At 44.2% G+C, this 22,277-nt stretch overlaps 1 protein-coding gene across 12 annotated transcripts in view; it reads right to left on the reverse strand.

The window, feature by feature from the left end:
• Window positions 1–22,277, reverse strand: part of ATXN2 (ataxin 2) — a 182,842-nt gene that overhangs the window by 111,164 nt on the left and 49,401 nt on the right. For 11 of the 12 annotated variants that reach the window (XM_073564973.1, XM_073564585.1, XM_073564473.1 and 8 more), the window contains exons 3-4: window positions 11,791–11,850; window positions 3,129–3,200 (exon numbers count right to left, since the gene is read on the reverse strand). In XM_073564973.1, coding sequence (XP_073421074.1) covers window positions 3,129–3,200; window positions 11,791–11,823 — 105 coding nt within the window. In that variant the 5' untranslated portion in view covers window positions 11,824–11,850. The remainder of the gene's footprint in view (window positions 1–3,128; window positions 3,201–11,790; window positions 11,851–22,277) is intronic. The other variant, XM_073564778.1, reaches the window with a different exon arrangement.

Consider the following 22,277-nt stretch of genomic DNA (forward strand, 5'->3'; position numbering starts at 1 on the left):
TTACAGTAACTGTCACTTACAAAATATCTTGTAACTGATGTTTGAGATGCTCTTTCCTCCTCCTTAGCCTGGCGGGAAATGATGGACTCTGGTTTCTTGGTGCTGCTGTGATCTTTTTCAATCACAGCTTTGTAAACTTCTGGGTGGTAGCGTTGTAAATGTCTTTTTAGATTGAAAGCTCTTGAAGGAACATTTTACCACTGCCTGAGTATGCACTGATTTTGGCATCACAGTATTTGTTTTCATCTGGATCGCATAAACTGACACAAAATGTTTTTTATTTTGAGTCAATGTGAAATGCTCAAATACAGCTGACTTCATAAGATACTTCTTAGACCTTTTGTAATTATGCAAATTCGCTCTCAAAATAATTTTGTCCTGTAAAAAAAAATAAGGTATGTTGTAATTCTTGCAAGAATAGGAAATCATGCACTATATAATTAATGATGGAAATAAAATAATCTTTGCATAAATCAATAGGACAGATGGTAAGTATAAAGTTTGTAAAATATGTTGTTAGATAGCTTTACTTTGAACTTTCGATAGTCACCATATTCGGACTTGCATAAAAATTGCTGATAGAGTATAAGAGTGCCCTAACTATGGGGGACACTGGGTTATAATACACTGCTCAAAAAATAAAGAGAACACTTAAACAGAATATAACTCCAAGTAAATCAAACTTCTGTGAAATCGAACTGTCCACTTAGGAAGCAATACTAATTGACAATCAATTTCACATGCTGTTGTGCAGATGGAACAGATGGAAATTATTGGCAATTATCAAGACACCCTCAATAAAGGAGTGGTTCTGCAAGTGGGGACCACAGACCATATCTCAGTACCAATGCTTTCTGGCTGATGTTCTCGTCACTTTTGAATGTTGGTTGTGCTTTCACACTCGTGGTAGCATGAGAAGGACTCTGCAACCCACACAAGTGGCTCAGGTAGTGCAGCTCATCCAGGATGGCACATCAATGCGAGCTGTGGCAAGAAGGTTTCCTGTGTCTGTCAGTGTAGTGTCCAGAGGCTGGAGGCGCTACCAGGAGACAGGCCAGTACACCAGGAGACGTGGAGGGGGCCGTAGGACGGCAACAACCCAGCAGCAGTACTGCTACCTCAGCCTTTGTTCAAGGAGACGTACACAGATAGGGGTTGTGCTCACAGCCCATCACCGTGCGGCCCTCCAAAGAAATGCCACCCCACACCATTACTGAACCACTGTCAAACCGGTCATGCTGAAAGATGTTGCAGGCAGCAGATCGCTCTCCACGGCATCTCCAGACTCTGCCACGTCTGTCACATGTGCTCAGTGTGAACCTGCTTTCATCTGTGAAGAGCACAGGGCGCCAGTGGGGAATTTGCCAATTCTGGTGTTATGTGGCAAATGCCAAGCGTCCTGCACGGTGTTGGGCTGTGAGCACAACCCCCATCTGTGGACGTCGGGCACTCAGACTATCCTCATGGAGTCAGTTTCTAATTGTTTGTGCAGACACATGCACATTTGTGGCCAGCTGGAGATAATTTTGCAGGGCTCTGGCAGTGCTCCTCCTGTTCCTCCTTGCACAAAGGCTGAGGAAGCGGTCCTGCTGCTGGGTTGTTGCCCTCCTACGGCCTTCCTCTATGTCTCCTGGTGTACTGGCCTGTCTACACTGACAAGACACAGCAAACCTTCTTGCCACAGCTTGCATTGATATGCCATCCTGGATGAGCTGCACTACCTGAGCCACTTGTGTGGGTTGTAGAGTCCGTCTCATGCTACCACGAGTGTGAAAGCACAACCAACATTCAAAAGTGGCCAAGACATCAGCCAGAATGCATTGGTACTGAGATGTGGTCTGTAGTCCCCACCTGCAGAACCACTCCTTTGAGGGTGTATTGATAATTGCCAATAATTTCTATCTGTTGTCTATTCCATTTGCACAACAACATGTGAAATTGAGCGTCAGTCAGTGTTGCTTCCTAAGTGGACAGTTTGACTTCACAGAAGTTTGATTTACTTGGAGCTATATTCTGTTGTTTAAGTGTTCCCTTTATTTTTTTGAGCAGTGTATATGGTATATAGTGTTAAGAACCCATATCATGGACAATTATCTCAATATTCAATAATTAATCAAGATTTGTAGGCAAGCCTCATACATATGCTATATGTCTCAATGAAAGTTAACAAAGCATGCAATCATATAAAAAATGAATAATAAATATTACCAGAAGTGATGGTAAAGGGGATGGCTGCCACACAAAGACCACAACGTCCCTCCTCACCCCAACGCACATTTCGCATCCAGCTTCTTCTGGGGGCTTGAGATTTACACAGAAACCTTGGTGTACGCGCTCAGCTTAGAGCTCAGTATAAATGTGAGCTGAGCCTGAATGCAATCTTTGGGAGGCAGAATGGACAAAACAGCACATGAACAATTGGTTTTATTTATTTTTTAAGCTGCTCCTCGTGTGATATCAAATCGCAGCATTTAGGGGGTTAAACTGCTGGGAGTGGTACGGGAACTGATCCTGGCAGTGGGATCCAAGGGTCAGCTGTCACGCAAGCTTAACATCCTGCTGCAACTGCCTGCACACAGCTCCTGTGCGTCGGGCGATTGCCATGCCATATATATACTTTATTGGTCGGGAAGTCGTTCCCTTCCATGATGTTATATTTACTTTAAATGTCGGGAAGGGGTTAAACCCCCCCCCCCCCCCCCCTCACTCAACGAAGCACCGTGATGTCAGGCACAAGGTTTTCAACAGACGCGATTGCCATAACAACCCGTCAGCAGCCAGGTATTGAGTCACAGGGGCGGCCAATGGGTACATAGTATGACACGCCCCCCATATCATACCAACATAATTAACAGGACATAAACTCAGCATTTTAACAAGGGCATAGGTAGACATTTTAGATTCCCTGTATGGATGACCACCAATCAAGATGTTATCCGTAAGATATTATACTGTATTTACATAATGCCTGTAAAGTGCAGTGGAATTAATGGCGCTATATAAATGAGTAAAATAAATAAATAAAATTTACATAACATTGCAGAATGAAATGCATCGGCAAAGAGATGCCTTATGGCAGGATTTTTTTTTCTTATTTTATACCAGTTGATGGACATAACTTCACTTACCTTAGGACTATAGGTTTTAAAAACACCTTCATACACACTACCATTTTTCACATGTACTTCACACTTTGAACCCTAATAGGAAGAGAAGAAAGGGAAGGAGGAAAAACACTTATTTAATGAAAAAAATCTGCTGTAAATATCATTTTATATTGGAAAGCAGTAGAATGAAGGTTTACATAAAAGGAAAGCTGGGAGTCTAAACTAAAGACTGGTTCAGAGAGCACTGATGCACAGATAAATGTAAAGAAAGTTACAGTCCCATGTTTATTTAATCCATATATAAAGTATATTTGATATAAGTGTATATAAAACAATAATACATGGGGGGCTTGAAGCAATACTCCTACGATTTTTTTTTTTTTTTTTTTGCAGTGCTGGAGTAGTACTAATATTATGCATGGTCCCTGCACCTAGTCTTATACTTACCATCCGCTGTCTTCCACTGCTCCAGTCGGTCTCTGAGGTCACTTTCAATACAACTCTATAAGAGTCTCTTTCTGGCTCTCATAGACTTGCACCAAAAGCTTGTGACAGGTATCTCTGACTTCAAGTCAATCAGAAGTTGTGGTCACAGGATGATGGCACAAGACCGCAGGAGCACTGGAAAGAGCTGAAAACAGAGTGGTAAGTATACAGTAATAGTAGTGGCAGGAAACTTCGTGATTAGTAGCGCCGCTCCAAAGCTGCACTTAAAAAAAAAAAAAAAAAAAACCCCACACTGGAGTGATGCCTTAAAGAGGATCTGTCATCCCATTTTTGGACTATCAACTGCGGCCACCGCCATCAGGGGCTTATCTACAGCATTCTGTAATGCTGTAGATAAGCAAAGATGTAACCTGAAAGATAAGAAAAATGAGTTAGATTATACTCAGCAAGGCGTCCGGTCCGGTGGGTGTCACCGTCCGATCCGGCGCCTCCCATCTTCATATGATGACGTCCTCCTTGCTTCTTCTTCGGCTCCTGTACAGGTATACTTTCTCTGCACTATTGAGGGCAGAGCAGAGTACTGCAGTGCGCAGGCGCCGGAGCTCTCTGACCTTTCCCGACTCCTGCTCACTGTAGTAATTTACTCTGCCCTCAACAGGGTAGAGAAAGTACACCTGCACAGGAGCCGAGGGAGAAGGCAAGGAGGAAGTCATCGTATGAAGATGTGAGGCGCCGGACCAGACCTCAACACCCACCGCCCCCCGGTGAGTATAATCTAACGTGTTTTTCTTATCTTTCAGGTTTCATGGGAGGGCTTATCTACAGCATTACAGAATTCTGTAGATAAGCCCCCGATGGCTGTGGCCGCACCTGATTGTCACCTAATTTTCGGCCTATCAGGTGCGGCCACAGTCATCGGGGGCTTATCTACAGAATTCTGTAATGCTGTAGATAAGCCCCCCCATGAAACCTGAAAGATAAGAAAAACACGTTAGACTATACTCACCGGGGGGCCGTGGGTGTCGCAGTCCGGTCCGGCGCCTCACATCTTCATACGATGACGTCCTCCTTGCATTCTCCCTTGGCTCCTGCGCAGGCGTACTTTCTCTGCCCTGTTGAGGGCAGAGTAAATTACTACAGTGCGCAGGAGTCGGGAAAGGTCAGAGAGCTCCGGCGCCTGCACACTGCAGTACTCTGCTCTGCCCTCAATAGTGCAGAGAAAGTATACCTGTACAGGAGCCGAAGAAGCAAGGAGGACGTCATCGTATGAAGATGGGAGGCGCCGGATCGGACGGCGACACCCACTGCCCTCGCCCCCCGGTGAGTATAATCTAACGTGTTTTTCTTATCTTTCAGGTTTCATGGGGGGCTTATCTACAGCATGACAGAATTCTGTAGATAAGCCCCAGATGGCTGTGGCCGCAGCTGATAGGCCGAAAATTAGGTGACAGATTCCCTTTAAGAAAACACCACCTATCAGACATTTATGATTACTTCTATAAATAATTCAAATACTGAAAAAATGGCTTATTTAATACTAAAGTTCCACACAACTGACTATAGTTTACACAAAACAAAAAAAAAAAAAATGGTGCAACAGGTTGTTTTTCTTCATAATTTATCCAATATTATTTCATCCAATATATATATACAAACAATAGAACTCGTTTTGCAGTATATTCACCACTGTGAACAAATCATCCAGATACCGATGTGGTACAGGCTTCAACAAGCTTCCAACTTGCAGAGAAATCCTCGGTGTGCGTGATCCCTGCGCAGGCGCGCTCTTTCATGAATAGAATAGGAGGGCAGAGACACTGACCGACAATGAGGGAAGCACACCTGCAGCGATGTTCCGGAGAACCTCCCCTTTTGTCAAGCTTGCAATCTTTTTTATTATTTCCTTATAATGGCGCACACCACATGACCCAAAACCAATTTAGTACAAAACAGCTTGTTCACATCAATCAATATAGAGAACATAAGGCCGGGAGCACACAAACCGGAAGTAGAAGCGCTTTGGATGTAGCACATGTCTGCCGAGTCCAAAGCGATGCCATCTATTCAACGCAGGTGAATTCGCATGTGTTCACTGAACTGTGCGGATTCACCGCGTCCAATAGATTCTACTAGTGTCTCCACAAGAGAAATTGATATGCGGAGGTCTGGAAAGACGCGCCTCATGTCAGTCTCCGCAGGCACCAGTGGACACATTGTGGACATGGAATAACTTTTTTTTTTATTGCATTATAGAAAGCAAGTGTTATACAAAAACATATTTCATGTAATATTTACAAAAGATACATTAAAGTTACATCCCTCATTTAACCCTTTTGGGGAAACCGTATCTAGAGAACATCTAATATTCTTCTATTTGTAATAACTTCTTTTTGCATCTGATATATATTATCCTTTGTATTCACCTCCAAGCACCATCCATTTTAATTCTGAAAGCATGTTTAAGGTTTCCAAAAATGTGTTGCTTCTGTCATTTCGGCAACTTTTTTTTTTTTTTTTTCAGCTGTTTTTATTTTTTCCTCCTCATTACTTTTATTTGGTCTTTTAGGTTTTCCACCATAAATTCTGATCGCAGAGCGAAGTTCAGCAAGTTACACTTTTACACTGCCCAACGTTTAGCTTACATATCCCAATCCACATGGGCATTATAGAAAATATACCACATTGGCGAAATTACATATAGAAAGACAATTTATTGGTATTTTTGTGCCCATAGTGGGGTGGGCTATATGGTCATCTTTAATTATGGAGCTACAATTTTGACAGTTCAAACATGAGACGGCACCTTTGTTACGAGGTCTATAAAAAACAAGACTTGTTTAGGCAAAGTCAGATTTCTTATATCTAACCGCACCAAGCTGTTGAACAGCGCTCTTCCTTTTCAGTAAATGAACATGGGGGGGGGGGGGAGATATTTAAAAAGGCAACCAAATTTGGGATCATGCAGCAACAAACTCCAATATTTATTGCTAGATCTTTTAATCAAAATAGAATGCTCATTAAAAATGGGGATTCATGTACATCCCACTAAGTTCATTTATCGAAAATGAAAAACACTGTCTAACAGCTTGGTGTGGTCAGATATCAATAATCCGAAATTGCCAAAACAAGTTTCTTTTTTAGACCTGGTAACAAAGGTACCTACCTATATTTGAACTGTCAAAATTGTAGCTCCATAATTAAAGGGAATCTGTCATGTCATTTTTAGCAACTAAACTGTCCCCAGTGTGTTTGTTGTTAGTTATGCAATGTGCATCACTAACATGTTCTCAATCAAAATAGTACCTTAATCTCCAAAAATCACTTTGTATATACAGTATCTTCACTTTTAGTCATAGGGGTGGCGCTTCATTTTCTGTCACTAGCTCGTCATATTGACGCCCACAAACTCTGATGTTCTGGGGTACGCAGACGTCACTCCTACAAAATCCCTCTCTTGCGCTGTGAAGAGCGGTTCCCCGAGCATGCGCACTGAATATGGGTGTACAGTTGTGCTCAAAAGTTTACTGTCAGGGTATGTGCACACACTGTGGATTCGTGTGCGGAATTTTCAGCATGGAATTTTCAGAATCCGCAGGTCAAAATGTCTGCGTTTCACCTGCGGATTTAGTGCGGATTACGCCTGTGTTTTTACACCTGCGGATTCGCAGAGTGGAACAGGTGTAAAACGCTGCGGAATCCGCACGAAAGAATTGACATGCTGTGGGAAATTAAACAGCTGCGTTTCCACACAATTTTCCGCAGCATGTGCACAGCGGTTTTTGTTTTCCCATATGATAACACCGTACTGTACATCACTTGGAAAACTGCTGCGGATCCACAGGGCCAAATCCGCTGTGGTTCCGCACATGAATCTGCAATGTGTGCACATACCCTCAAACTACTGTGTTTTCTCTTTTTAAATCATAAGGACAACCCAAAACATCAAAATGACCCTGATAAAAAGTTCACATACACTGGTCATTTTGGCCTGATAACATGCACACAAATGGGTTTGAATGGCTACTAAAGATAACATCCTCCCCTGTGACTTGTTTGCTTGTAATCAGGGTGTGTGCATAAAAGCTGAGTGAGTTTCTGGGATCCAGACAGACTCTTGCATCTTTCATCCAGCCACTGACAATTCTGGATTGTGAGTCATGGGGAAAGCAAAAGAATTTTCAAAGGATCTATGGGAAAAGGTAGTTGAACTGTCTAAAACAGGAAAGGGATACAAAAAGATATCCAGTTAATTCATGCTGCCAGTTATCAGCATTCAACAAATGGAAAATCACATGACAAATGGCCAGGCTGTGGATCAATGGAACAAAGCAGAATTCAAAAACATATACACATATTATACTCAATATTAGCTATTACCTGGACACTGTAGCAGATGGCAAGCAGGGGGTCCCTGGGTACAATGTCATGTGCATTGTACCTACCATTATTAGTTGCTAGGTGTAATCTATTTTTTATTATCATGATTATATTTGAGTGCAGTATTGGCAACATGGGCCTCTGTGTCCCTATTTGTGGGTGATGTTTTTATGGCTTTACAGCATTGTACTTGTGCCTCTTTCACCTTGCCTCACTTCTGAATAAAGCAATTTTTATGACCCTTTGTTGTACTTTGAATTTTTTCCCCCTCCTTGTTCGCCAAAGAGAAAACACAGTAGTTTGAGAATAAATGGCTTCACCCAACCACTAACCATGAGTGGAGAAAAAGGTTTGGTGTCGTCATTCATATTCACAGAAAAAAGGCCAAGAAAGCAAAAATTCTGTTGGGGTATGAAAACTTTTGAGCACAACTGTATGTACCTAGCTTCATTGACTACGCACATGCACCGGAGCTACTGGGAGTCATGGGCTAAGTGACCATGCTCTACATTGTGCAAGCACAGGATTTTACAGAAATCAGAGTGTGTGGGCAAGATCGATATGACGAGTCCAAGACAAAGAAAATGAAGTGCTACCCCTATGACTGTAAGAGAAGGTACTATATATCGATCACATAACATGGGGAAAACCAGCTCACCCGCCACCAGCTGTGACAGATCCGAATGTCTGTGATCAGCGCTGTTGCAGGCGCCCAATGCAAAACAAAGGAAGAAATGATCCAGCTCCCAGCATGCCGAATATCGATAAAACAAGTAGATTCTTAATTCCAATCGGTTTAAAAACAGGTAACCACCCAAACGCTATTCATAGTCCATAGTAGAAGACAGGGGGGACATGTGGAAAGACACATGATCATCAGACGAACAGAGCATGTTCTTAGATTCACACCAAGATTAAGAATAAGCTCTGTTCAAAACACGTCTGATGATCATATATGTCTTTCCCCGTGTTCCCAGTCTCCTACCATGGACAAAGTATGAATATCGTTTGGATGCTTACCGGTTTTTAAATCCACTGGAATAAAGAATCTACCGTACTTGTTTTATTGATATCTGGCATGCCGGGAGCTGGATCATTTCTTCCTTCGTACTATATATCTATACAAAGATTGTTGTAGAGGATTACAGCACCATTTAGAACAACATGTTCGTGATGCACATGGCATCACTAACACCACACTGGAGACAGTTCCGTTGCTAAAAATGACGCGACTGGTTCCCTTTAAAGGCGACCACAAATTCCACCCCGTTATGGTCACAAAAATACCAATAAATGTTTCTATTACATGCAATTCCGCCAATGTGGTATATTTTTTTTAAAATGCTTATGTGGATTGTGATGTGTGGGTCAAATGTTGAGCAGTGTAAAGGTGCGACTTGCTGAGCATCGCTCTGCGATCAGAATTTATGGTGAAAACAGTAGAGAACAAATAAAAGTAATGGGGAGGGGGAAAAAAAATTTGGCAAAAGGACAGTAGCGAGATATTTTTGGAAATGAATGGTGCTTCTAGAGGCATATACAGAGGTGCTTCTCACAAAATTAGAATATTATCAAGTTAATTTATTTCAGTTCTTCTATACAAAAAGTATATAGAGTCATTACAGAGTGATCTATTTCAAGTGTTTATTTCTGTTAATGTTCATTATTATGGCTTGCAGTCAATAAAAACCCAAAAGTCATTATCTCAGTAGATTTCAATAATTTAAAAAAAAAAAAAAAAAAAAAACACCTGCAAAGGCTTCCGAAGTGTTGGAAAAGGTCCCTTAGTCTGTTTCAGTAGGCTCCACAATCATGAGGCAGACTGCTGACTTCACAGATGTCCAGAAGGCAGTCACTGACACACTCCACAAGGAGGGTAAGCCACAAAAGGTAATTGCTAAAGAAGCTGGCTGTTCACAGAGTGCTGTATCCCTGCATATTAATGGAACGCTAAGTGGAAGGAAAAGTGTGGTAGAAAAAGGTGCACAAGCAACTGGGATAACCGCAGTCTTGAAAGAATTGTTAAGAAAAGGCCTTTCAAAATTTTGGGGAGATTCACAAGGAGTGGACTGCTGCTGGAGTCATTGCTTCAAGAGCCACCACACACAGACGTATTCAGGACAAATGGGCTACAAGTGCTGCATTCCTTGCGTCAATCCACTCATGACCAATAGACAACGCCAGAAGCATCTAACCTGGGTCAAGGAGAAAAAGAACTGCACTGCTGCTCAGTGGTCCAAGGTGTTATTTTCAGGATGAAAGTAAATTTTGCATTTCATTTGGAAATCAAGGTCCTAGAGTCTAGAGGAAGAGTGGAGAGGCCACAATCCAAGCTGCTTGAGGTCTAGTGTGAAGTTTCCACAATCAGTGATGGTTTCGGGAGCCATGTCATCTGCTGGTGTAGGTCCACTGTGTTTTATCAAAACCAAAGTCAGCGCAGCTGTCTATCAGGAAATATTTAGAGTACTTCATGCTTCCCTCTGCTGACAAGCTTTTTGGAGATGGAAATTTCATTCTCCAGCAGGACTTGGCACCTGTCCACACTGCCAAAAGTACCAATACCTGATTTAAAGACAACAGTATCACTGTGCTTGATTGGCCAGCAAACTCGCCTGACCTTCACCCCATAGAGAATCTATGGGGTATTGTTAAGGGGAAGATGAGAGTCAACAGACCCAACAATGCAGACAAGCTGACGGCTACTATAAAAGCAACCTGGGCTTCCACAACACCTCAGCAGTGCCACAGGCTGATCGCCTCCATGCCACGCAGCATTGATGCAGTAATTGATACAAAAGGAGCCCCGGACCAAATATTGAGTGCATTTACTGAACATACATTTCAGTAGGCCAACATTTTGGATTTTAAAATAATTTTTCAACACGGTGTTATAAAGTATTCTAATTTACTGAGATAATGACTTTTGGATTTTCATTGGCAGTAATTATCAAAACGAACAGAAAAACACTTGAAATAGATCACTCTAATAACTATACGAGATACAAGTTTCACTTATTGTATTGAAAAACTGAAATAAATTTGAACTTTTTCTTCAAATTCTTTCTATTAATTTTATAGGGAAGGGACATATTTTGATGATATTCTAATTTTGTGACAAGCACCGGTACAAAGGATATACTGTATTTTTCAGATTATAAGGGCGAAAATGGGGGCGAGTTTTATAATGCACATATACCTTACCGGTACCGTTGTTGCAGGGGTGTCCGGCGGTGCTGCTGCAGGTGTCTCTGGTGCGGCGGGAGGCTCTGCAGACATTTTGTGGAAGGCAACAGCCCCACGCAGTTTCATGGTTTCCTGTGGGATGGACTCCGGGAAAATGGCCGCGGAGCACACGCAGATGGAGATCTCGGCATCAAGATCTCGGAGCTGAGATTTCAGCGCTGAAATCTTATCTCCTGAGATCTTGGTGCCGTGATCTCCATCTGCACAATATACTGCAAAGTTATTTCTATTTGCATATACATTGGATGAAGTAATATTGGATACATTATGAAGAAAAACAACCTGTTTCACCATTTTTTTTTTTTTTGCTTCTATAAATGTCCCATGTAGTTACAGTTGCATAGAGAATTTTTGTACTGTTATACATTGATTTTGAGTGACGGCTGTAGTCCATAAGATTCCATGAAACGCAATGTATTGCTTTGGACTGCAGCTGAGGCTCAAGTCTCCTATAGCTCAGGTCTTTATGTCTGAGATGAGAAAATCTCTTTAAATATAAGCTGAAATATTTAAATCGCATTTGCAACCTCAAAATGGACTAGTAAACTATGTAAGGCTTCCATCAGCTAGCTAGTGCTGTGAAGAACAAGGCAGAATCCATGCAGAAGGAGCTTACCACAACTGAAGTAAGAATGTGGACCATTCGCATGTTTGCATAGATTCCATCAAAAGAAATCTGAAAAGAATTTAAAAAGTATATCAAATGAAGGTACTATTTAACTGTTATAATAGGTGCTCCTAAAAACATGGGTGTGTGCATCTGCTGTAGTCATGGTCTAAATCAAATTTGCTGAATCATACAGCCGGTGTTAGAGACATGCTGCTTGCTGATTGGGCAGCATGTATCAGTCATCAGGTTCTCTTTAAACTGAGTGTTATCACTCCCCTTTATCAAAGTGCATGTCCCTACACCAGAGAGGACTGTGAATAATCAGACGGCGGAGGGACACAATGACAAAAGGGAATGTTTATGCCCACTAGGAATGGCGAACAAGAGTGGCTGCCCAATCTAAAACGGCGAGTCTGCAGTGACCATGTGACAGACTTGTGAATTCTCCATTGTATCTACAGCATGGTGTGAGGATTCTCTGGCATCAGCACCGGGAACGGCGGTCATGTGATCGCAAGTATGCAATATGCATACTCCCAGGCCAGAATCAACCGTTTCTGGCCTCGCACAATATGGATGCACAGAGTGTGTTGGAAACATTCTAGATGGAATCAGGACGGGAATATACCCACCATATGCGGTCACTTAACCGCCATTCCCAACATTGGACACCTGAGAATCCTCACAGCAGGCAGTGCGCGAGCTATGAAGCTTCAGAAGTCTGCAGGTATAGAGTATCTGCAGACTTGTCGTTTTAGAACGAAAAACACAAGAAAAATGCACTCTAAAATTAGCATTTGATATATACAAGGATTTACTGAAACAAACATGTCAGAAAACCAGACAGGTCCTCTTCAAACAGGACCCATCATTTCGGAGAAAAAAGAAAAGGGCAGATGCTGTAATAATGCAGGAAATCGTCTGATTTGAGATCATTCATCAACAGATTTTACTTTCATTTTACCAAAGTGAGCTCAAAATCTGGAGAGGTTCCAACTGTGTGCATGTGGTGTTGGGCTGGATATGGCTCTATATCAGACCTGTAAAAAGTATATTTCTTTAAATTATGCAGCTCAGACAATGGAAGATACAGCTGCATCTAAAGTGTTAATCTGCTAAAGGAAAACATGGCTGCTTCTGAAAAGCTAACCTTCCAGAAGAGGCTTCTAAAGGGTTTATCCTAGGCCCCCTTCACAGGTTCATGTATGCAAATTGCCTCTTCAGAGAGAAAGAGGACTTGAACTCTATAGTGCCACCTGTTGGAAACAGAGATCCTACAAGTTACAATCAATCTTTTAACAAGTCTTGCAAAATGACATAGGATAAAAGCCAAATCAGAATCTCAAATTTGCAGACACTGCGTTTCGGGCTATTGGCCCTCATCAGTGCAAAATATGAGAACTGATTTGGCTAGGTGAGAGGCTCTGGACTGAGGTCTAAGGGGTAAGGTTTCTCCGTGTGCAGTCTGTGTTGCATCAGTTTTCTTTTTGCTTGCTTTTTTCAGAGATGACACGTACCCATTATAATCTATGCTGCTATGCACATGTCCGTGTGTCCATGTAAAACACAGAGACCTGTCTTTTCACAGGCAGCACAGACAAGGACCAATACAAGCCTATGGGTCCATGTAAAACACATACAGCACTCAGATACGATCCGTGTGCTGTATTGTGTTTAACCCCTTAACGACCGCCAATACGCCTTTTAACGGCCGTTGCTAAAGGTACTGTCACACATAGCGATGCACCAGCGACATGACGCGGTCAGGATCGCTGGTACATCGCTAAGTGGTCGCTAGTGAGCTGCCACACAGGCAGATCTCACCAGCGACATCGCTACTTACCTGTCACACTAGGCGATCCTGCGTCCTCCCGCCCGACTCCACAGGAAGCGCCACAGGAAGCTGACGACGAGAAACAGTCCTGGATGTTCTCGCGCGATCAGCGATAACCAGCAGGGGAGCGGTCGGAGGCAAGTATCAGACACAGCGATATCGCTAGCAATATCGCTATAACGTCACAAGTTATAGCGATATTGCTAGCGATATCGCTTAGTGTGACAGTACCTTTAGGGTACTTAAACCACAGCGCCGTTAATAAACAGCACTGTGGAAAAAGTAAACAGCGCCCCCCACAGTCGGATTATTTTCTACGAGGCAGCCAAGACCCTGGAGAACATGATTCGGGTCGGTATTTACCGACCCCGGGGTTGTGATCACCGTTATTAATTCTATAATAAATGCCCTAACCAGCTTCAGGTTGTAACAACTTCCGTCCAGTTGTAACCGGTGACGTCACCACACACACACACGCACATATTAACCCTCAACACACCACACCGCCTCAACACACACTCCTCTCACCTTTCACCTCCACTCATGTCCACTCACTTTTTCACTCCACATACGTTCCTTTCTCTCACTCCGTTTCTCATACTCACACCGTCATCGTCGCTGCCCCGACATCTTCCTCCGCCGCCGCGATCCAGGATCCAGACGTTCTCCAGGCCGCCGACATGTTCTTGCGGGACGCCATCTTGGATGTCGTGAAATCCCGCGAGATTCAAGATGGCGTCGCCGCAACAATATGTCGCTGACGTGGACGACATCGGGATCCAAAAAGATGGAGTCGGCGAAATCTCGCGAGATTACGCTGACGCCATTTTGGATCCCAATGTCGCCCATGCCAGCGACATGTTGTTGCGGCGACGCCATCTTGAATATCGTGGGACTTCACGACATCCAAGATGGCGTCCCGCAAGAATATGTCGCTGGCGTGGGCGACATCGGGATCCAAAATGGCGTTGGCGTAATCTCGCGAGATTTCGCAGACGCCATCTTTTTGGATCCCGATGTCGTCCACGCCAGCGACATGTTGTTGCGGCGACGCTATCTTGAATATCGCGGGATTTCACGAAATCCAAGATGGCGTCCCGCAAGAACATGTCGGCGGCCTGGAGAACGTCTGGATCCTGGATCGCGGCGGCGGAGGAAGATGTCGGGGCAGCGACGATGACGGTGTGAGTATGAGAAACGGAGTGAGAGAAAGGAACGTATGTGGAGTGAAAGAGTGAGTGGACATGAGTGGAGGTGAAAGGTGAGAGGAGTGTGTGTTGAGGGTTAACATGGCAAGAGGTGTTAACGACGTCCGCCGACGCCATCTTGCATTCGTGAAATTGCGTCATTTACCTCACGCCGACTTTCTGTGCGGACGCTTGGCATTGCCTGTACCACCATAACTACTGCTGCCTTGGTCCTATGCCTGTTTACTGCCGGTGTCTAATTACTGGACCAATTTGCCTGTACCGCCATAACTACTGCTGCCTTGCTCCTCTGCCGGTGTCTAATTACAGGACCAATTTGCCTATACCGCCATAACTACTGCTGCCTTTGTCCTCTGCCGGTGTCTAATTACAGGGCCAATTTGCCTATACTGCCATAACTACTGCTGCCTTTGTCCTCTGCCAGTGTCTAATTACAGGGCCAATTTGCCTCTACCGCCATAACTACTGCTGCCTTGCTCCTCTGCCGGTGTCTAATTACAGGGCTAATTTGCCTCTACCGCCATAACTACTGCTGCCTTGCTCCTCTGCCGGTGTCTAATTACAGGGCCAATTTGCCTATACCGCCATAACTACTGCTGCCTTGCTCCTCTGCCGGTGTCTAATTACAGGGCCAATTTGCCTCTACCGCCATAACTACTGCTGCCTTGCTCCTCTGCCGGTGTCTAATTTACAGGGCCAATTTGCCTCTACCGCCATAACTACTGCGGCCTTGCTCCTCTGCCGGTGTCTAATTACAGGATCAATTTGCCTCTACCGCCATAACTACTGCTGCATTGCTCCTCTGCTGGCGTCTAATTACAGGGCCAATTTGCCAATACCGTCATAACTACTGCTGCCTTGCTCCTCTGCCGGTGTCTAATTACAGGGCCAATTTGCCTCTACCGCCATAAGTACTGCTGCCTTGCGCCTCTGACTGTTCACTGCCTGTGTCTAATTACAGGGCCAATTTGCCTCTACCGCCATAACTACTGCTGCCTTGCTCCTCTGCCGGTGTCTAATTACAGGGCCAATTTGCCTCTACCGCCATAACTACTGCTGCCTTGCTCCTCTGCCGGTGTCTAACTACAGGGCCAATTTGCCACTACCACTTCATAACTACTGCTGGGCAATTACAGGGTCAATTAGTATCTGTTTACTCTACAATACTCCAGGACGCCTTCTTCACTGCCAGATAACTGCCAAATAGACTCCTTTACCTGTGCCAACATGAGTCATAACAAAAAGTATGCCAATGCCAGTGAAAGGAAAGCAGCTTTAGCACTACGACAAAAACAACGCCGTGCTAATGAGACTCCTGAGGAAAAACACCATCGCCTTGAGAAGATTAAGGCTTATAAACGCCGTCGCCTCACACACGAATCCCCTAACTCTAAATCCATAAGATTGGCTGAAGAAGCCTCTGCACGCCGTCACCGCCGACAACAGACGGCCTCTTCCTCATCATTATTATTAGACTCACAACAGGATGCTTCCACATCAGCATGTGGAACAATTTACTGCTACACTTCATCCCATATGCCGTTCACTGACATAACTAATCAGCAATCTGTTTCTGCCCTATCAATACCACCATTCAATACCGATGCACAGTATGCCAATGCCAGTGAAAGGAAAGCAGCTTTAGCACTACGACAAAAACAACGCCGTGCTAATGAGACTCCTGAGGAAAAACAGCATCGACTTGACAAGATTAAGGCTTATAAACGCCGTCGTCTCACACACGAATCCCCTAACTCTAAATCTATTACATTGGCTGAAGAAGCCTCTACACGCCATCACCGCCAACAACAGACGGCTTCTTCCTCATCATCTATAATAATAAATGCCCTAACCAGCTTCCGGTTGTAACAACTTCCGTCCAGTTGTAACCGGTGACGTCACCACACACACACGCACGTTAACCCTCAACACACCACACCGCCTCAACACACACTCCTCTCACCTTTCACCTCCACTCACTCTTTCACTCCACATTCGTTCCTTTCTCTCACACCGTCATCGTCGCTGCCCCAACATCTTCCTCCGCCACCGCGATCCTGGATCCAGACGTTCTCCAGGCCGCCGACATGTTCTTGCGGCGACGCCATCTTGGATTTCGTGAAATCCCGCGAGATTCAAGATGGCGTCGCCGCAAGAACATGTCGCTGGCGTGGACGACTCGGGATCCAAAAAGATGGCGTCGGCGAAATCTCGCAAGATTACGCCGACGCCATTTTGGATCCCGATGTCGTCCACGCCGGCGACATGTTCTTGCGGCGACGCCATTTTGGATCGGCGAAATCCCGCGATAGTCAAGATGGCGTCGCCGCAAGAACATGTCGCCGGCGAGGACGACGTCGGGATCCAAAATGGCGTCGGCGAAAACTCGCGAGATTTCGCCGACGCCATTTTGGATCCCGACGTCATCCACGCCGGCGACATGTTCTTCCGGCGACGCCATCTTGACTATCGCGGGATTTCACGATACTCAAGATGGCGTCGCCGCAAGAACATGTCGCCGGCGTGGACAACGTCTGGATCCAGGATGGCGCCGGCGGAAGAAGATGTCGGGGATCGTGGAGCAGCGGCGATGACGGCGTGAGTATGAGAGACGGAGTGAGAGAAGGGGTCGTATGTGGAGTGAAAGAGTGAGTGGAGATGGTGAAAGGTGAGAGGAGTGTGTGTTGAGGAGTGTGTGTGTTGAGGGTTAACATGGCAAGAGGTGTGATGCCATCGCATCCTCCCGATGCGATAGCATCGGGCCATAATTTAGTTAATTCTATAACGGCGACCGCAACAAAAAAAAAATTTAAAAAAAAAACGCGATTTTACATTTAATTTCTCTCCCCTCTCATCAGAGGGGAGAGAAAAGGGGTCCCCGGGTCCTCCGTTGCCCCTCGGTACCTTTTCAGTTCCCCCCGCTCTCCTGGCCCCCCTCCTTCCTCTGGCAGAAAGAAAATGGCGGGCGCATGCCTACCTGCACCCAGCAACCAGTGAGAATTTTCTCATTGGCTGCTGGGCTTTGATCACTGTGATATACCCTATCACAGTGACCAAAGCCCCCAATATAAGTAAATATGGCAGCACTTGGGCTGTGCTGTCTCTCTTCTTTCCTTGTAGTTGTTCTGGGACAGAAGAGAGATAAACTACAGCTCAAATGCTGTCCTGTCAGCAAAAGAAAATCTGATTTTTCTGCATCCGCAGTGTTAAAAAAAAAAAAAAAAAATCAGATTACCCCTCCAAATCCCCACATCCCTATCCCCATTGTCAGGGTTATACTAAAAAAAATTATATATTTTTTTTTCCCATTTTTTTTTCTATAATTTAAAAAAAAAAAAAAAAAAAAAATTTTAGGGTTAGGGCTAGGGTTATACATGCTAGGATTATACGTACTACCAGGGTTAAGGGTATACGTGCCACTAGCGTTAGGGTATACGTGCCACTAGCGTTAGGGTATACGTGCCACTAGCGTTAGGGTATACGTGCCACTAGCGTTAGGGTATACGTGCCACTAGCGTTAGGGTATACGTGCCACTAGCGTTAGGGTATACGTGCCACTAGCGTTAGGGTATACGTGCCACTAGCGTTAGGGTATACGTGCCACTAGCGTTAGGGTATACGTGCCACTAGCGTTAGGGTATACGTGCCACTAGCGTTAGGGTATACGTGCCACTAGCGTTAGGGTATACGTGCCACTAGCGTTAGGGTATACGTGCCACTAGCGTTAGGGTATACGTGCCACTAGCGTTAGGGTATACGTGCTACTAGCGTTAGGGTATACGTGCTACTAGCGTTAGGGTTACACATATTAGGGATAGAAGGGAAAAAAAGGGTTAGATTAGGGTTAGTATTCATTAGGCAGGGAAATAAAATGGCGCAGAAAACTTACAGCGCGGAGCTAGCTTACAGCCTGCTTTGCTCTGGCAGCGAAACAGAATCTGCCTCTGAAGCTGAGATTTCAGATAGTGACGACGACTCTTCCTCCACGGGATCCCTCAGCCCGATAGTAGCGGAGTCGGTCGTCACTGTGGTATAATGACACCTCATTTTCCCCTCAAATTCCCCCTTTTGCTGCTGTCCCTGGAATAAGAGTAGATGTCACTAATTTTACCCCCATTGAATATTTCCAAATTTTCATTAGCCCCGAAGTCCTAGAATTGATCGCCCACCAGAGAAACCTATATGCCCGTCAATATATTTCCCAAAAACCCACTGCCTTTCATTCCCGTTCCTGGATGCCCACCAATGTCCCTTTTTAGGCCTTACCCTGAATATGGGTTTAGTAAAAAAAAAAAAAAAAACACACTCCGCTCTTACTGGGCAACAAAAGCTGTCCACAGCACCCCTGTATTTGCAGCCATCATGTCCCAAGTCCGTTATGAAGCCCTGATGAGATTCCTCCACTTCAGTGACAATTCCCAAGCCCCCTCCAAGAACTGACCCCAATTATGATCGGCTAAATAAATTGAGACCCCTAATTTCCCTACTGCAAAGACCAGGGCCTGGTATAAAAAAGGTGGCAATCTACCTCATTCAAACTGCCACATAACAGCTTTGTTCTATATAAAAAATTTCAAGGACCCTTACATTCCTCCAGTTTCAGGAAAAAATTATTGAGGGCCTCATGTTTGAGTCAATGGCACCGGGGGAAGCCTTTGAGTCTGAGGATTCCCGGAGACTTGCAGAGCACCATTTTCCTCACCCTGTCCCTCCCACCCAAAGGTATCCTCAAAAACGATGCCAGGTTTGCAGGAAGCATGGCAAATGGAGTGATTCCCGGTACTATTGCCCCACATGCCCATCCCAACCAGGCCTTTGTATCTCCCCCTGCTTTGAGACCTACCACACCACCTACAATTATTAGTTTTTTTTATATAAGCTTTATTTTCTACTTAGTGGCCCCAGTAGAGTAATTTGGAACAAGTAATAAAGAACATTTTCATTAGTAGATCCCATTTTACCCCATTCCACAATTCCAACACTTGATCAATCCCATACCAAACTACTATTCCAACAAATTCTCACCCACGTCTGTACAACCCATAGAGTGGACCCCACAAATGTTCTTGAAAAGTCAGGTCATCTGAAAATTCTAGGACTTCATCAATCCCATATCAAACTACTATTCCAACAAATTCTCATCCATGTAACCCACGTCTGTACAACCCAGAGTGTGGACCCCACAAATGTTCTTGAAAAGTCAGGTCGTCTGAAAATTCTAGGACTTCATCAATCCCATATCAAACTACTATTCCAACAAATTCTCGTCCACGTACCCGCGTCTGTACGTTCGAGTGTGGACCCCACAAATGTTACTGAAAAGTCAGGTCATTTGAAAATTCTAGGACTTGATTACTCAAACATTTTTTACCATTTATCTAACTTTGACTGTTTTTATGACTGTCTTGCTACACAAAACTTTGGCTTCCATTTATATTACTTATATTTATGTTGGTGACGGGCATGATCATTTTATTGGAGGATTTCTAAAAATGAAGAAGTTCCATACTTTTACACTATGGACTTTACCGTATGGTTCTTGCCGAACCTCTGGTACCAGACAATACAGATTCTGTAGGGGAATGATTGTTTTGTGCATATAGCGGTTCTGACCTTGGTGGGTGGGAGCTTGCTATGGCTAGTTTCACATTTGCGCTTTATAGCGCAGCGACGGCCTGCGCACTGCTCCCTGCCCGCCCCTTCCGGTCATCGCCGCCTTCTAGCGCACCTTATCTTTAGCATAGGGTGCGCAGATCGTGCGCTGGCCGTGCGCTAGCAGGATTTTGCCATGCGCTGCGCACTTTTGAAGGTGCGCCGAACGCATGTTGCTAGAAGGCGGCGATGACCGGAAGGGGCGGGCAGGGAGCCGGCAGGGGGTGGGGCTTAGCGGCGGCCGTGCACAGGCCGTCGCTGCGCTATAAAGCGCAAATGTGAAACTAGCCTATGCTGTACGTCTATTGGCACATTCGCCTCTCATATAGGGATTGATGGCGCTAAAAGGACGCTGTACGACCAGTCCCTGAAAGTCTGTGTCATTCTAGTCCAGCTGGTGTTCTTTCATCTTTGGAACAAACTCCGCTTTGCCACATAGTTGGCTGCATTTTCCTCCACATTTTGCCCTTGATTCCAGTACAGTTTATTTTTCCTGCTACAATGTGGGACAACTGTTTTGTTAGCAGGACCAAGTTTTATAATCAGCCAATGTATTTTTAGGAGCATGCCTCCCTCTGTGAGTAATAATTCCTGAAAGGATTTTCAAATAAAGCCAAATTTGTCACATTGTGCCCCTTCCTATCCGAGCCCTGCAGTTTGTTTCTGCTGTTTAGGCACATGTCCAAACCCGACACGGCATCCGGTCTCACAATTTTGAGATTAGAATTCAAGCGGTGTTCCTTCCTTTCCGGGCTCTACCGTGCACTCAAACAGAGGTTTACCCCCACATATGGGGTATCGGCATACTCAGGACAAATTGCACAACAACTTTTGGTGTCCAATTCCTCTTGCTACCCTTGGTAAAATAAAAAATTGGGGGTAAAATGAATTTTTGTGAAAAAAATATGATTTTTTTTATTTTTACGGCTGTACGTTATAAACTTCTGTGAAGCACTTGGGGGTTCCAAGTGCTCACTGCACATCTAGATAAGTTCCTTAGGGGGCCTAGTTTCCAAAATGGTGTCACTTGTGGGGGGTTTCCACTGTTTAGGCACATCAGAGGCTCTCTAAACACAACATGGTGTCCAATCTCAATTCCAGCCAATTCTGCATTGAAAAAGTCAAACGGTGCTCCTTCCGTTCCAATCCCTGCCGTGCGCCCAAAAAGTGGTTTGCCCTCATATATGGGGTATCGGCATATTCAGGAGAAATTGCACAACAAATTTTTTTTGTTCAATTTCTTTTTTTAACACTTGTGAAAATAAAAAAAATTGGTTCTAAAGTAATTTTTTTGCAAAAAAAAGTTAAATGTTAATTTTTTCCTTCCACATTGCTTCAGTTCCTGTGAAGCACCTGTGAATGGTTAATAAACTTTTTGAATGTGGCTTTGAGCACCTTGAGGGGTCCAGTTTTTAGAATGGTGTCACTTTTGGGTATTTTGTGTCATGTACACCCCTCAAAATGACTTTAAATATGATGTGGTCCCTAAAAAAATTGGTTTTGTAAATTTTGTTGTAAAAATGAGAAATCGCTGGTCAACTTTTAACCCTTATAACGTCCTAACAAAAAAAAAAAATTTGTTTCCAAAATTGTGCTGATGTAAAGTAGACACGTGGGAAATGTTTAATATAACCGATACAATGGGTGAAAAACACTTTCCAAAGTCCCCAAGGGGGATGGGCAACTCCACCCATAATCAGAATTCACACATTAGAGTAGCATCCAGACCTACATAGACCATGACAAAAATAGCATATAAAAATATTCCTTTTATTAATCATCACATAAATCCACAATAA

This window comes from Dendrobates tinctorius, unplaced genomic scaffold (genome assembly GCF_039654945.1).
Source record: "Dendrobates tinctorius isolate UK_male_01 unplaced genomic scaffold, ASM3965494v1 ptg000003l, whole genome shotgun sequence".
In the NCBI taxonomy this organism is placed as follows: Eukaryota; Metazoa; Chordata; class Amphibia; order Anura; family Dendrobatidae; genus Dendrobates; species Dendrobates tinctorius.